The following is a 14,451-nucleotide window of genomic DNA, read 5'->3' as shown; positions in this document are numbered from 1 at the left end:
TTGAGTTAATCTCAATTGGATGTGTATAATTTCAATGCAAGTATAACTAAAAAATTGCAGTACAAAATTAGAGACTAAGCGTGAACATGCTGTTAACTCAATGTAAATCCAATACTGGTTCACAATATTACTCATCAGGTCTTCTAAAAAGGCTTGATGTTGTCAGATTTTGTAAAAATAAATCAATAACTGCATTTTTCATGAATTTCTGCAATGGACTTCGCTCTGTGATTCTGTTTTGCACATTTGTCAGTGTTTGCTATGCGTTTTCAATTTTATTTATATTTCTATACAGTGTATGTTTCTGTACAGTATAACCTCCCACAGATGGTAGTATAATAGAAATGCATGGGATTGTTAAACCATATTGAATATTTAATCTGTTATTTCTTTTCAGAGGTGGATAAAACAGGCAATGGATGAGGCCATGGTGCAAACTCCCCATGCGCCAGATAAAGGACAAGAAACGTCACCCTTATACCAAAGCAGTGACAGCAGCACTGTTCCTGATGTACGGGATAGCACCATTGCTTCAATTGGTAGGTGGAAAACATAACCTTTTTTCTCATCATGTAAAGCAAAGTCAGCAAGCTGACATATCAGATTATCTGTTCCTATCTGTCTATGTCCACAAGGAGGTGTAATGAATGGGATGACACCTTTATGATTTCTGTGTATCCCTGTAAGGAAGTGGTTGTGATTAAGTATTGAATACTAGATGAAGGTATAATCCCAGACCCATTACTTCCATCAAGTGGTCATTCTTCAAATCTCAGACCACTGTGCTATTATTGGCAAGGCATCAAAGCAAAGCCTGATCCCATTTTCATTTGATTTCAGTGCATGTATACTTCCAGCACAGGTCACAATGCAACTGTCAGGAGAAGTAACCCAAATGATTTTCTCTCTCATTAGTGTTCCAGTGCTCCACACCAGCTTCTTCTTTTCTCTTTGTCTTCTAAGCATTGCATAGCATATTTGCATGATTCTATCACTAACTTTTGATAGCTTGGAAAAGGTATAGTGCAGGTCCACCAGAATTATTAGGAGTTGAAAGGATGTCATCAATTTTTGTGGTTTCATTTATTGGCTAATGTATCTGTATTCTTAGATCTCTTTACTCTTCTACCCAACTTATTTTCTTCTCTGCCAAGGAATAAGTGATTGCCTTATTCTTCCAACTGAAATGAGCAGCTGTGCACTTCTCTATATTCCGTTTTTCTGTCCTCCACCCTTACTAGTTGCATCTTCCCAATTTAGTCGCATATGCAAAATTCACCACCATACTTCAGATTTTTGTGTTCACATTTATATTTGGCTCAGTGCAGCATAGCATTCTGGTATTATACAAAACTCTCCTGAATTTGAGCCTTTTTCAGCATTCAGTCTTTTACTTTGATTTTTAGTGTTAAATATTTCTTCTGAGTGCTGTTGATTTCCTTTTGAAATATTGCCTACTGTTCTTCTGCCATGTTAATATTTTTCTCCAGTTTATCTCCCTTGGTTCCACCCTTTATTGCCTCATGGTTTGCTTTTTTCCAGTGTATTACTTTAGTCTTAGTACTATCTATATATCCTCTTTCATTATCTTAAACTTTCTTTTATTGTCAACACTGCTCCCTAGATACTGTCCCAACAAAGGCTGTTGTGGCAATTAAAAGCTCGGGGTGTAAAGGGTAGCATATTGGTGCGGATAGAAGATTGACTGGCTAACAGAGTGTAGGTGTAATTGGGTCTTTTTCAGCTTGTTAAGATGTAACAAATGTTGTGCCACAGGGATCAGGGTTGGAGACTTCAACTGTTCACAATTTATAACAATGACTGGTTGCAAAGAACAATTGCCAAATTTGCTGACAACACAGATAGGAAAATAAGTTGTGAAGAGGACCGAAGAAGGTTACAAAAAGACATGGATAGGTTACGTAAGGGGGCAAATAGGTGGGAAAATGTGAAATTGTCCATTTTGGCAAGAAGAATAAGAAGTAATCATGCTATGGTGAGAGATTGCTGAGCTCTGAGATGCAATGGAATCTATGTCCTCGTGCATGAATTTCATGATATCATGTGGGCACAACTTCTAATTAGAAAAGTTAATAGAATGTTATTACTTATTGCAAGGGAATTGAGTACAAGAGGAGGGAGATTATATTTCAGTTGTTTGGGGCACTGGTACGATTGCACCTGGAGCACTATTAGTCATCTTGAGGAAGGATGTTCAGGTATTGGTGGCAGTTCAGAGAAGATTTTCAAAACTAATATCCCTGGAATGGGCAGGTTGTCTTAGGAGGAATGGTGGGACAGACTAGGCTTGTATCCTCTGAAGTTGAGGAGGAAAGGATGACTTGATTGCAACATATAAGATCCTAAAGTGTCTTGATAGGATAGATATGGGAAGGACATTTCCTGTTTTGGGAGAATTTAGAACTAGGGCTCACGATTTGAAAAATTAAAGATCACCCATTTGAAATCGATTCAGTGAATGTTTTTCTTTGGCGGTTGTGTCTTTGGAACTCTCATTCCAACACAAAGGTGTTGGAAGCAGAGTCTTCCTGTACATTTGAAACAAGACATCACTGCGCCTGCATGCAAATCCTTTTGCAGTGAAGGCCAATTTTTCATTAGCTGCATCTGTATATTTGTCACTGCCTTCTGTGACATATTGATAAGGACATTCAGGTCCCTTTGCACATCTACACTTTCCAAGCTGTCACCATTTAAAAAAAGTCTGCACATCTGTTCCTCCTCCTAAAATGAATAACCTCTCATTTTTCTGCATTTTACTTCATCTGCCATGTTCATGCCGACTCACTAAACCTGTTCAAATCCCCCTGAAGCTACTTTACATCTCCCTCATCGTACACATTCCATTTAGTTTTGTATCATCTGTAGATTTGGAAATATTTCATTTGGTCTTCACATCCAAACCATTGATATATTTTATGAGCAGATGCCAATGGGCAAATAACCCATTTATTCCTGCTCCCTGATTTCTCTCTTCGCCAATCCTTTCAATGCCAGTATAGTAACTCTTATCCCATATGCATCAATTTTGCTAATCTACTTCCTGTCGGAAACCTCAAAAGCCCTGTGGAAATCCAAAAATACTTTGTCCGTTGATTTCCCCTTAACAATTTTGTTACTAATAATCTCAAAACAATTCCAAGTTTTTTTGAATTTGATTTTTCATTCACAAATGGTTATTGATTATGCCTAATCAAACTATTTTTCTCCAAGAGTCTGTTTATCATGTCCTTTTTGATAGTTTTTAGCATTTTCACTGCTACAGGTGTAAGGCTGATAAGATTGTAGGTTCCTGTTTTAAGTCTTTCTCCTTTCTGAAATGGTGAGATGATATACATGACTCAATGACATTTGTTAGCTTACAGTCTGCAGGAGTCTGCAGAATTTACAGGGAAGGAACTGATCATCTTCTAAAAATCTGCATATGCCTGCAGACTTTTAGAAGATGATCAGTTCCTTCCCTGTAAAGATATTTATTTGTTCCTTTTTCAACTTTGTTCTATTTGTCTTCTACACTATCTTGCCTTGTTTGGTTATGGACTTCACTTGATTTTAACTTGTGGCCTGCAACACGTCGTAGTAAATAAAAATCAGAAACCATTTACTTGCCGGCTTTGTAGATTATAAAGAAAACGTAATTCATAGGTGAAAAAAGACACTAATTGTCAGCTCCTTCTGTGGAAACGTAATCAACTATTTAATTATAGGAGTGAACTCTCAAATCAGAAGCATCTGAAAAATGCACAAGCAATTATAGAGCAGCAAAATATAACCAAGTTACCATACAGCTAATGATGTCTATTAAAATTTGGCAAATTGTTGATGGTTCATGTCTTTAAAGTCTTTGAGGAGTTGGTGGTACAGGCAGTGTCTCTGGACTAGCAATCCAGAACTGCAGGCCAATGCACTGGGATCATGTGTTCAAATCCCACCATGGCAAATGGTAAAATTTGAATTCAGTCCATAATGTGGAATAAAGAGTTGGCCTAATAAAGGCCGTGGAATCATTGTCGATTGTTATAAAAACATACCTGGTTCGTAACAGTTCTTTAGTTAAGGAAATCTGCCATCATTTTGAAATCTGGGCTACATGGACTCCAGACCAACAGTAATGTGGATGACTCTTAACTGCCTTCTGGATAGTTAGTGGTGGGCAATCAATGCTGGCCCAGAGAGTGACACCCATATCCCCATAAATGAATAAAACAAAAATGCATGACTATCTCTGTAGCTACTGTGGGGTATAAGATACTAGGTCCTGGGGACATATCAGTTTTCAGCCCCATTAATTTCTCTAGTACAACCTCCTTACTCGTACTAATTACCGTCAATTCCTCATTGCCCGTAGAAACTTGGATCTGTAATTCTGGGAGATTTCTTGTATCTCCTTCAATGAAAACAGATACAAAGTAATAACTTAGCTTCTCTGCCATTTGTGTATTCCCTCCTGACTCTGCCTGTATGGACCCACATTCGTTTTAGCCAGCCGTTTCCTTTTGATATACCTGAAGCAGTTTCACAGTTCCTTTTTTTGTGATTTTAGCTAGATTGCATGTGTGTGTGTATAAATAATTTTGGTTTTTTTTGCTGTATCTAAAAACTTGCTAATCGTCATTACATCTTTATTACTATTTCTGGTCTTTCAGAAGCCTTTTCTTTAAAAGTTGACTTGTTTAGAGTTTTAGTACCACAAAGGAATGTACAGTTGCTGTAAACCATGTAATTGTTCTTTAAAGCCTGCCTGTTGCCTATTTTGTCATGCCTTTTAGTGTATTTTTCGAAATCAGTCAATTTGTACCCCTTGCTTTCAGAATTTCCTTTTCTCAAATTTAACACTCCTGCTTCAAATTAAACTACCTCACTTTTCGGACAGTGTGAAATTCTATGACATTGTGGTCGCTCATCTCTAAAGATTCTTCAAACATATAAGGCTTGAAATTGTTTTGCTAAGTTGGCAAGTGGTAAGCACATTGATCTGCATTCTGATATATCTGCAAAAATACTTGGATTTTTTTTGGAAATAATTCAAACCATTGACAGAACCTACAATGGGAAGAATAACTGCAGTGTTGAAATATTCACAGGTTTAACGTATCCCAGCTGCTTAACTGTGTAAAACGTATTTCTTTGCAATTTATAATGGAATGTCTGATAACTTCTCTGTTTTGTAGAGTTGATAACGCCTTTGAAGAAGCGAAAAGCACGGTATCTGTCAGACGTGAGTGTGACTGATTTGCCCGGACCTTGTAGTCCACTATCAGCGCCTGCATCTGTCACAGATACAGTTATGTCCAGCCCGACAGTAATGACGCCTTGCACCTTGTTTCCAGGAGAAGAGGAGAAGAAAAATGGATCTAATGTAATTTACTCTCCCCTTCACTCCCATGCTGCTAGCCGATGTAATACCCCACTACAGTTTGAGGTAAATATATCTCCAATAAAGGGACTGCCATCAACATTTAAGATGCAAATTAATGTTTTAGTATTGTTTCAGAAAATAAAACTGTTCCAATGTTGTACCTTGTTTGACAGAATTTTTTTTTTAAAAAATTAATTAATTTATATGTAAATATATGGGTTCATGGCAGCTGAACAAGCACTCAGTTTGGAGCCAGAAACACCTAACACTTTGCTTTTATAATAAATTATCTTTAGTATATTGATTCTAACTGTTTGATTGAATTACGCAGCATTGAGAATATTTTTTATTTACATATCATAAAGATTAATTTTTGATGTTCCTGTAAGTTGAGAGACCAGATGTATGGAGTATGATTGCATACTCTGAGCTAGCAGTATGTCAACAAATGTGCAGTTTTGAAGCCTAGAGTGAAGTGCACCTAATATATACAATGCAATTGCCCTACCTCTTCCAAGTGCATATTGTACAAAACAAATTTGTCTTTGTCTTTTAGCCATCTTCTTATTCTTAACAGCAGGAACCACAAGGCTTAATTATTTATTTCTTAATTATTTATTCATTTCTGAAGAAGGGTCTAGACCCGAAACGTCAACTTTCCTGCTCCTCTGATGCTGCTTGGCCCGCTGTGTTCATCCAGCTCTACACCTTGTTGGCTTAATTACGCATCAGTTTTGGAATAACTGAAAAATGCATTGCAAAGATAAAAATGTGTAAAGTCTGATCATGAACAGCAAAACCATCTTTTTAATTGTTTTTCTTAATTTACTTTTTCGCTTACCCCTTTCTCCACTTTGCAAAAACTTTTATTTGTGTATTAGCTGATGTGCTGCTGAGTTTGCGAGGATTTGAGAGGAAAGGGCTAGGCAGAATAGGGATCAAATTGGTTGATTTCACTGCATTCTGTTGATGCAGAAACGGGTGGCTAATAGCCAAAAGAAATTGAATCAAAGAAGAGAAAATTTAAATATTTTGCTGCACCATGTGCACTGTATCTTATGGTGTGAATACAAATGTAGGAATCTACCCATTGGAACAGTTTTATAAAACTTTAATATGAGGAAGAATGTCCTAACAATATTGATTGTTTTTAAGTGGAAGAAAGTATAAAGCATAATTCCAAAATGGCACCCCCTAAGAAGACGGTGGGGATCATTTCAACTTTCTCTCTATTTGTAGTTGGGTTTATGGTTTTATGACAATAACAAATAGCAGAAATAGGTTCCCTACAATAACATTTAGGGGATAACAGTGTGGAGCTGGAGGAACACAGCAGGCCAGGCAGCATCAGAGGAGCAAGAAAGTTGATGTTTCGGGTCGGGAGGTCAATTTTCCTGCTCTTCTGATACTGTCTGGCCTGCTGTGTTCCTCCAGCTCCACACTGTGTTATCTCTGACTCCAGCATCTGCAGTTCTTACTATCTCTGAACATTTAGGGGATGGCTGGTTTAGATCCCCTCCAAACTTTTTCAATCAACCTGGTGACATTTTGATCTTCAGAAAGGCAAAATGTTCAGCTGTCAGGATTGTGGGATAGGTTCCAGACCTTCTTTAAACTCTGCAGCTGCAATTTCAATAAAATCACAAGTCCAATAGCTTTGTTCATGCAGTTTTCATTTCATACACTTCCTGATCCCCATAAGACAAAAGTTGTGTCCTGTTGTTTAACCTGTTGTTTGGAACTTCATTAACTGACACAGAGTATTGAAGGTGAACATAATTTTCTGTTGTTTGCATTTTACATTATATCAATAAAAGGAGATGCTTATGTTCTAAACCTTACTTTCATTTTTAACTCTTAATATGCATGATGTCAGCATTAGCATTAATCCCACATTTAGGACAATGACAACATAATGTTTCTACTTCTTTGCTTCTACAAAGCATTCTGTTTCATGCTTTAGGATTTTGAGTGAAACAAGAAATATTAGTGGGAAAGATTTAGTATGTGGGTTTGCAGTATATTTCTTTGGTTTTAATTAACCTTTCAGAATTTCTCCCCCAGATACCAACTTACATTTTGACACAACTTTGACTCCCAGACTTCTACCTACATGCCTGGTGGTCCAAATGCAAAGGATTACTTAGCTGTTTGATTAATTTACTTCAATGTCTCCCTGTGGGAGGAAGCTTGAAACTCCATTCAATACTTCCCCTGTTAATGTGCCCATGATGTGGGATGTGGTGTACTCAGGAATAGAAGATTGAATCCATGTTGCTAGCATTCATGCTGTCTTGAGTCAAGTGGCCCGGTCAACTTCTGAAGCTTCTTCAACCAGCTTATATTTCTTCCATAAAATATTTAAGAGTATTTTCCTATAAATGTCTTGACAGTCAACATTATACAGTGGCATTCCAAAAAGACATTATGCAGAGAACACAGATTTTAGTGTGAGCTTATTCTAAATTAAGACCTTTAAAGAGAATTGTGTAATTATTATAGAAATGCTCCCATATTCCTTGAGTAATTGCAAGCTGTTTTTGGTTCATTGTATGATTTGTAGAAGTGAAGTTTTTAAATCATTATTCAAATGTACTTGAATTTATGTCAAGACATTTAGACTGAAAGTACTGTTGAGATTTAATGCTCTGCATGGTCTTCACGGTACTGTAAGTTCATATTGCAGATCTTTTTCAAAGTCGGACAAGTGCAAATATGTATTAATTCAAAGCATGATAATTACACTTCACCATAATTTTGTCTTTTCATATTAAATATTTAACAAATATAAAGCCCTATTTACCAATTTCTTTGAACATTTCAATATCTCAGAAATGCAGTCTAAACCGTTTCTAAACCCAATTAGACTAGTATTACTTCTGATATCTTGAAATGTAGCATTCTGATTATGTCACTCAATTTAGTATTAACTTCTTAAATTTGTCACAATATATAGATTTTGAAAGCTTCAAATTTGACAGTACTTTCAAGTCTTACTACAAATCTTCCTTGCCCAGTTTATTTATTTATTTCCAATATACAATTAACCAATGCGCAGTCCTTTACTTTCAAAGATGTAAAGTTTCATTTTCGATTTCCACTGCCAAGTTTCTTTCTTATTCTAAATTCTAATGAAGATCTTTTTCACAGTTTGTATCTGATGCTCTTCCCAATTTGCTTGAAAATTTCACAGACTTATACATGATTTCAGTATCCAGGTTCCTGAGATAAGCAACCTAACACCTCCCTAATCATCAAATGTTAAAGCTCTTATGATCTCATGCCTAAATTTTTGACCGTTGCTCACTAGCTGACATTTCAAGTTCTAGAAGAGTAGGATGAGAAGGCCTCTTTGGAGTATAATCCAGGATTCAAGGAAGCAAATATACAATAGTTGAAAAACTTTGATCGGCAGCTCTTAGAAAGTGATAAATTTCTACAAATCCTTATAAGAAGAGAGGAATTCTATTGAGAAAAAGTCTTTCACGTCCTCTCAGTCCAGTGTGCTACGTATCGGGTGAATCTTTCTTTTCAGAGTAATCACCGTTTGTGTAAGGAAAAGTGATAACCAATTTTTGCATAAAAGGTACCGATTGACCATATTAATGAGTCTTGTTTCTTGGTGTTTTTTTCTGAGGGATAAGTTTTAGCCTCTACAAATTTTTAAATTCTTAAATGAGTTGTGGAAGTCACTGGCATTTTTTGTCCATTCCTCGTTATCTTTGAATGGATTGGCTATCTAGGTCATTTCAGAGGGCAGTTAACTTCTGTGGGTCTGGAGTCTTGCATCAGCCAGAGTGGATAAGGCTGGCACATTTCCTTCCCTGATATAAACCAGATGGGTTTTTATGACAGTCACAGTGCTGTTAGACTAACCTTTTTCAGTTCCAGATTTTATTGAGTTCAAGTTTCGCCATCTGCCATGTTGGAATTCAAACCCATGACCGAAGAGCATTAGCCTGGGGTTCTGGATTACCAATGTTTGCTGTGTTGAATTGCATAGACGGTTAGTGGAAGCTGCTGTCAGAAATTAACTAGACATTACGGGATCAGTATTGTAAATATTTACAATATCATAAATGTTGCCCTTTTTAACACAAATTGTACCAAATCGATTGGTGGTCAAGGCATGATAGAAAATTGCCAGTAGATGTTGTTTCCTGATCTCAGTGATGGTGAGCTGAGTGTATCTTCCTACAGATAGGCTCTGCAACTTTCAAATATTTCTCAGCAGCTTGCAATAAATTACATTGCCAAAAACCTGACAGCAGATGCCAGGAATGATCCAGTTTTTTTCCTTTGATCTCTTGAAGAAATTGATTCCTCTCAAATAAATTTTCACTTGTGCCAGTTGGCTTTTCTTTATCTATGAGCTTTAGTGGTGTGAGAGCAAAATCTAACCTTATCCTCAAGTTATAAATGCACAGGATTCCCTGAAATGGTCACTGGATAACAATCATAAATGGACCTTGGCTTATTTTCCTCTCTAGCCCAGGTCTGTGTAGCTGACCTGTTGACTGAATTAAATCATGGAACTATTGAAAGTTAGAATGCATTTCTTAAAAAAAAAAAATCCAAAAGCTGCAACATTGGCTGAACACTTGGTGTATTATGCTAAGCCCAGCAATCCAAGAGACTCCAAGTTGTGATTTCAGTCACAGTTGGGGCTGACATTGTAGTTCTGTTCAGTGTCTGTAGTTAGGGTAGAAGGGAGAGCAGTCAGGTTTCTGACTCGATTGCTCTGCCATGGGGCAGGAAGTCTACTTTTTGTACTTGGACTTTAATTCATGCGTGAGTCACTGTCATTTTAGGAAGAGATTTGGACCAAATTTACATCAGAATTCAAAGCATCAAAAGCTTTGGATTTAATGTAAATTTTTTTTTAAAACTGATGTAGAATAAATGGTTAGATAAATTATTTTGCCAAACTTCATTGGCTCAAACAGTCTCAATTCCAGAAGGCACTTGAAATATGCACAAACTTTGCATCAAATTTGCACTAATTGATGCTTGAGAAGCTGGGAGTTCAAAAAAGATGGCTAATAGGATGCTATATTTCTAATTTTTGGCAGGTTAAAATTTGCAGCCTGGCTGGTATTACTCTGAAGGACCTACTTTTCTTCATTAACTAATGTTATGAGTTTTTTTTTTAAACAGCCTGAAATGAAGAGAGGAAGACTGAGTAGACGTGTTTCCTTCTTCTCCTTTCGGATGTTTTTCCTTATTCTAATAGCACAGCTAATTTGTTCATTCCTGCACTAATGGCTTTTTGTTTCCAGATGGATTACATTAGATTAGATTACTTTCTAGCATGAGCCACCTGACATGATTTCTATCAAGCTGCTACTAGGCTTTATTGAGGTCTCTCTATTTTGTTCCAATTTTCAATTTAAATAGGCTATAGAATTCAATGTATAACAGGCACTGTATATAATGTGCAAATGTGTATTTTCTTCTGAGAGATTCCAGTGCATTGCAGAGGAAGAACTCAGTTCATATTTTCAGCTTTGCTTTTTGAAAAAAAGTCAGTCAAAATCTTTGTTTTCAAACTCCTGAATTTGGCTTTGTATCTGATGTGTAACTAATATCTTTTTCAGAGAATTTTGATTTAAACTTTTTGTGACAGGTGAACTCCATCACTTCTATTTACAAGATGTACACCTTTGCTGATATTTAGATTTTGAGAACTATTCCATGAAGTGTGTTCTCTTAGGTTCTTATATAGGCCACCCAAAATATTTTACAAGCTTAATTTGATATTCTTGCATGGTATAAGTTTATGATCTGAATCGATTTATGTTAACAGAGAGTTATAAATTTTATAAATCAAAATGGCCTTCAAAATATTCCTTTTGGTTTATGTTCTGAGGTCAAAAAATTAGTTTTGGGACGTTTTTCTCTTTTTTTTTCTTACTGCATTAGTTACTATTCTGTTTCTATGTATAGTATTTACTTCAAGTTGTCACATTGTCACCTTTATTCTGCAGTTTGAGTATGAGAATGATGAAGAAATATGTTAGCACCTAGATTATGCAAGATAACATTCATTTTGCATAACTCAAAGTGGGCAGTATAGATCCTAAAATGCTGGTAGAATTCATCTTGAGAAAAACATGAACATCTCATTCTCTGAAATCGTAACAATTTACTGAGGAGGAATGTCAAAGGATCAAATGTTTCTCTGAACTGTGCCACCATAAAGAGATTATTTGTATTCTTGAAGGATCTATCTGAATATCAAAATTTCCAGCCTTTGTCTTTACAATATTGCCTCTTTGAATTCTTTTATATTTGTTCTTTAAAAACCACAAGTTTGAATTTGAATTCGTTTTGTGCTTAAAAAAAAGTATACTCATGACCCTGAACAATGTTTAACAGCTTATTTTCTAAGTGAGTTACTGCACTGCAAAGTGGGCCAGCCAGTACTTATCACTAATAGCTGCGAAAGGATGATGTTTTTGATAAGTTAACAAGTCATATTTCAGAGAATACGTTTAAAATTGCCTCAAACAACTCTTACAAGTTGAAGAGCATTATTGTGAAGCCTGAACCTGAGAGAAATTCTTGACACTGTCTTTACCAGTGTATTACTGAGCCTGTGAACATATGGCTTGAATCTGGCCATTGTGCACATCTAGCTTCTGACCTGCTTGCCTCAACAGACTCTCAGGGGTCTGCACATTGACACATTGCAATTTTAATCTTCTAATGCTTCTTTATAGACCAAGAAACACTCCAATTTAGTTTTGCATTGTCATTTTATTTTAATAAAGCCTAACCATAAGCCACAGGTTATTATTTTATTCTTGGTTGTGCTTTGGTTTACAAACAAACATGGAGAAAAGGGTTTTAATTTAAGCACTAATAGTGAAATAATTAAAATAAAACAGCATCTTCCTCATTAAGCTGCTGCATATGACAGAGGTGGGAGTATTGAACTTGATTTGCAGTGACAGTTTAGTTTTCTACTGCATAATTGCATGAAGATTGGATGATGTTATTTTAATCAGTTGCCCTTACTTTCTTGAATGGTTGTTTTTATGGTTTTTCTTCATTTTGCACTGAGCTTAAATTTAAGGTCCAATGTGTTTGTGTTCCATACCCTTTATGCCAACTCTTGCTACCTTTTTTAGTTGCTCCACTGTAGCAAGTTGCTGCTATCAAATCATATCCTACAATAAGTGGATCAGCATCTGTATGTCCTCTAACTATAGTGAGACATGAAGATGTGGAGTCAAGCACTTTAAGCCTGAGCACCCATCCCAAATCAACTTTTGCAATCTTTTAGAATTGAGCTGTTTTATGTAGTTATTCCCTCACCAGGAGGGAAGGTTGAACTGATCATATATGGTTTTGAGAAAGGGATGGGGGTATGTTTTTTTTAATGTTATAAGGAATAATAGTATTTAAACTTCAGTTTTCAAATCACTTCTAACCAATATAAAAATTTCTTCTCAAAATGGATATATTGCTTCTAGAACCAGGCCTTTATTGAACTTAGCTGTGAATTGCACAGTGCCAAACTGTGCTGTCACCGGTATAATTATTTGTGCATTTAAGATTATCCAGTCATTTGGGTTTGTGTAAAATACAATTTTTTTTTCCCCTTTGAGAGTTTGTTTGTAACTAAATCAGTTTTGCAATAAAAGACTGTGGCTTTCTCTTGCTTTTGCTTACCCAACTTGTGAGTAGAATTCTAATAACATGCTTTTCCCTTCTCTTAGAACATTTCCTCTCCTGAGAGTTCCCCAGTGCATAGGCCTGAGCCGTTTTCACCAGAGGTAGTTATCCTAGTATCTCACTTAGATTAGAAAGGCTGAAATAAGCCCTTGTAGCATCATATCTCTCTCTCTCTCTCTCTCTCTCTGTGTTTCCTACGCAGTCCTGTTAATGCATGATTCTGATTATGATATATTTAGTTGAGTTTGTGTGCATGTGATGCAAGTGGTTAATCTTGCCAAAGTAGGCAAGAATCACCTTTTGGGGATTGATTTGGGGTGCGGAGGAAGAGAGTGAGAGAGAATGAGACAAGGATTGAGATCGTAAATCTGTCTGTGTATCTAATTAAAAAAACAACTTTAAATAACACACAAACAAAACTAAACTTTAATCTCAACTTTAAGAAATTTGATGATTTTTAAAAAAATAGTCGGCAAAATTTTGTTCAATTTGGCTAGAAACTGCACTCTGCTAAGGATTAGTCAACACATTGAAGTTGTTACAAGATTCCTTTTAGAATTTCTTCTGATACATTTGAACATAATAGTCCTTTTTTGTATATTGAGCAGATTTGCATAACTGCCTTTTTGAAATTTTTCAGTAAAGATTCATCTCTTCTTTAATGCCCAGTACATGATTTGTCATATTGAAAGAAAATTTGGGAAGGAATTTTGTCAAATACTCATCCATTGCAATGAAAATAAAAGCATACTGGAATTGAGTTCCTTGAAATAACAGTTAACATAGGCTAAATGGCTGTAACAGTTCTGAAACATATTACATTGCAAATAGTTGCTTCTACCTCATCCAAACTTGACAAAAAACAAATTCCAGGAGCTTGGTTCAACCTCACAACCAACATATCTCTCTGATAAGTACTTTACTCTTGTCACAGTGATTTTCACATGGCATACTTCTATATAGTCATCTGAATATTGAATCATTTAAAATCTCCTGCTTTTCACTGTACTTAATTGTGACTTTAATGATGCATTGAGGAAGAAAGAATTTGCCAAGTTTAATTAGAAATAATATTTTTCATGCCCACACCTGAAATTAAGCATCTATGAGTTGCATAAGTCAAGGTATTTGTGATGACTGGTCATGGAATTTTTGGCTGCTTCTTGTAGAAAGTGGCAGCACTCTGTATCATACAACAATGATTTGCACAATGGTGCTCACTTATGATAAATGTCACCTGGTGTGGCTCAAGCGCCCTTCTCTAGTATGTCACAATTGCTGCAGAGGAAGAAAGTGGACTGGACTCTGTTTCTCTGTTTTCTGTGCCCTTTCAGTTGGATATGCTTTACATTTCTCATATTTTTCAATGCCCATCTGTTCTGTCAGCCTCA

At 36.1% G+C, this 14,451-nt stretch overlaps 1 protein-coding gene across 2 annotated transcripts in view; it reads left to right on the top strand.

Annotated features, from left to right (window-relative positions):
* Positions 1 to 403: 403 nt before the first annotated feature.
* LOC125485129 (histone-lysine N-methyltransferase SETD5-like) overlaps positions 404 to 14,451 on the top strand; it is a 40,470-nt gene continuing 26,422 nt past the window's right edge. Inside the window, exons 1-3 of one of the 2 annotated variants that reach the window (XM_048606444.1) lie at positions 404 to 539; positions 5,193 to 5,443; positions 13,105 to 13,161. In XM_048606444.1, coding sequence (XP_048462401.1) covers positions 416 to 539; positions 5,193 to 5,443; positions 13,105 to 13,161 — 432 coding nt within the window. In that variant the 5' untranslated portion in view covers positions 404 to 415. The remainder of the gene's footprint in view (positions 540 to 5,192; positions 5,444 to 13,104; positions 13,162 to 14,451) is intronic. The other variant, XM_048606445.1, reaches the window with a different exon arrangement.

This window comes from Rhincodon typus, chromosome 16 (assembly GCF_021869965.1).
Source record: "Rhincodon typus isolate 14 chromosome 16, sRhiTyp1.1, whole genome shotgun sequence".
In the NCBI taxonomy this organism is placed as follows: Eukaryota; Metazoa; Chordata; class Chondrichthyes; order Orectolobiformes; family Rhincodontidae; genus Rhincodon; species Rhincodon typus.
This window is presented reverse-complemented; position numbering and strand designations above follow the sequence as displayed.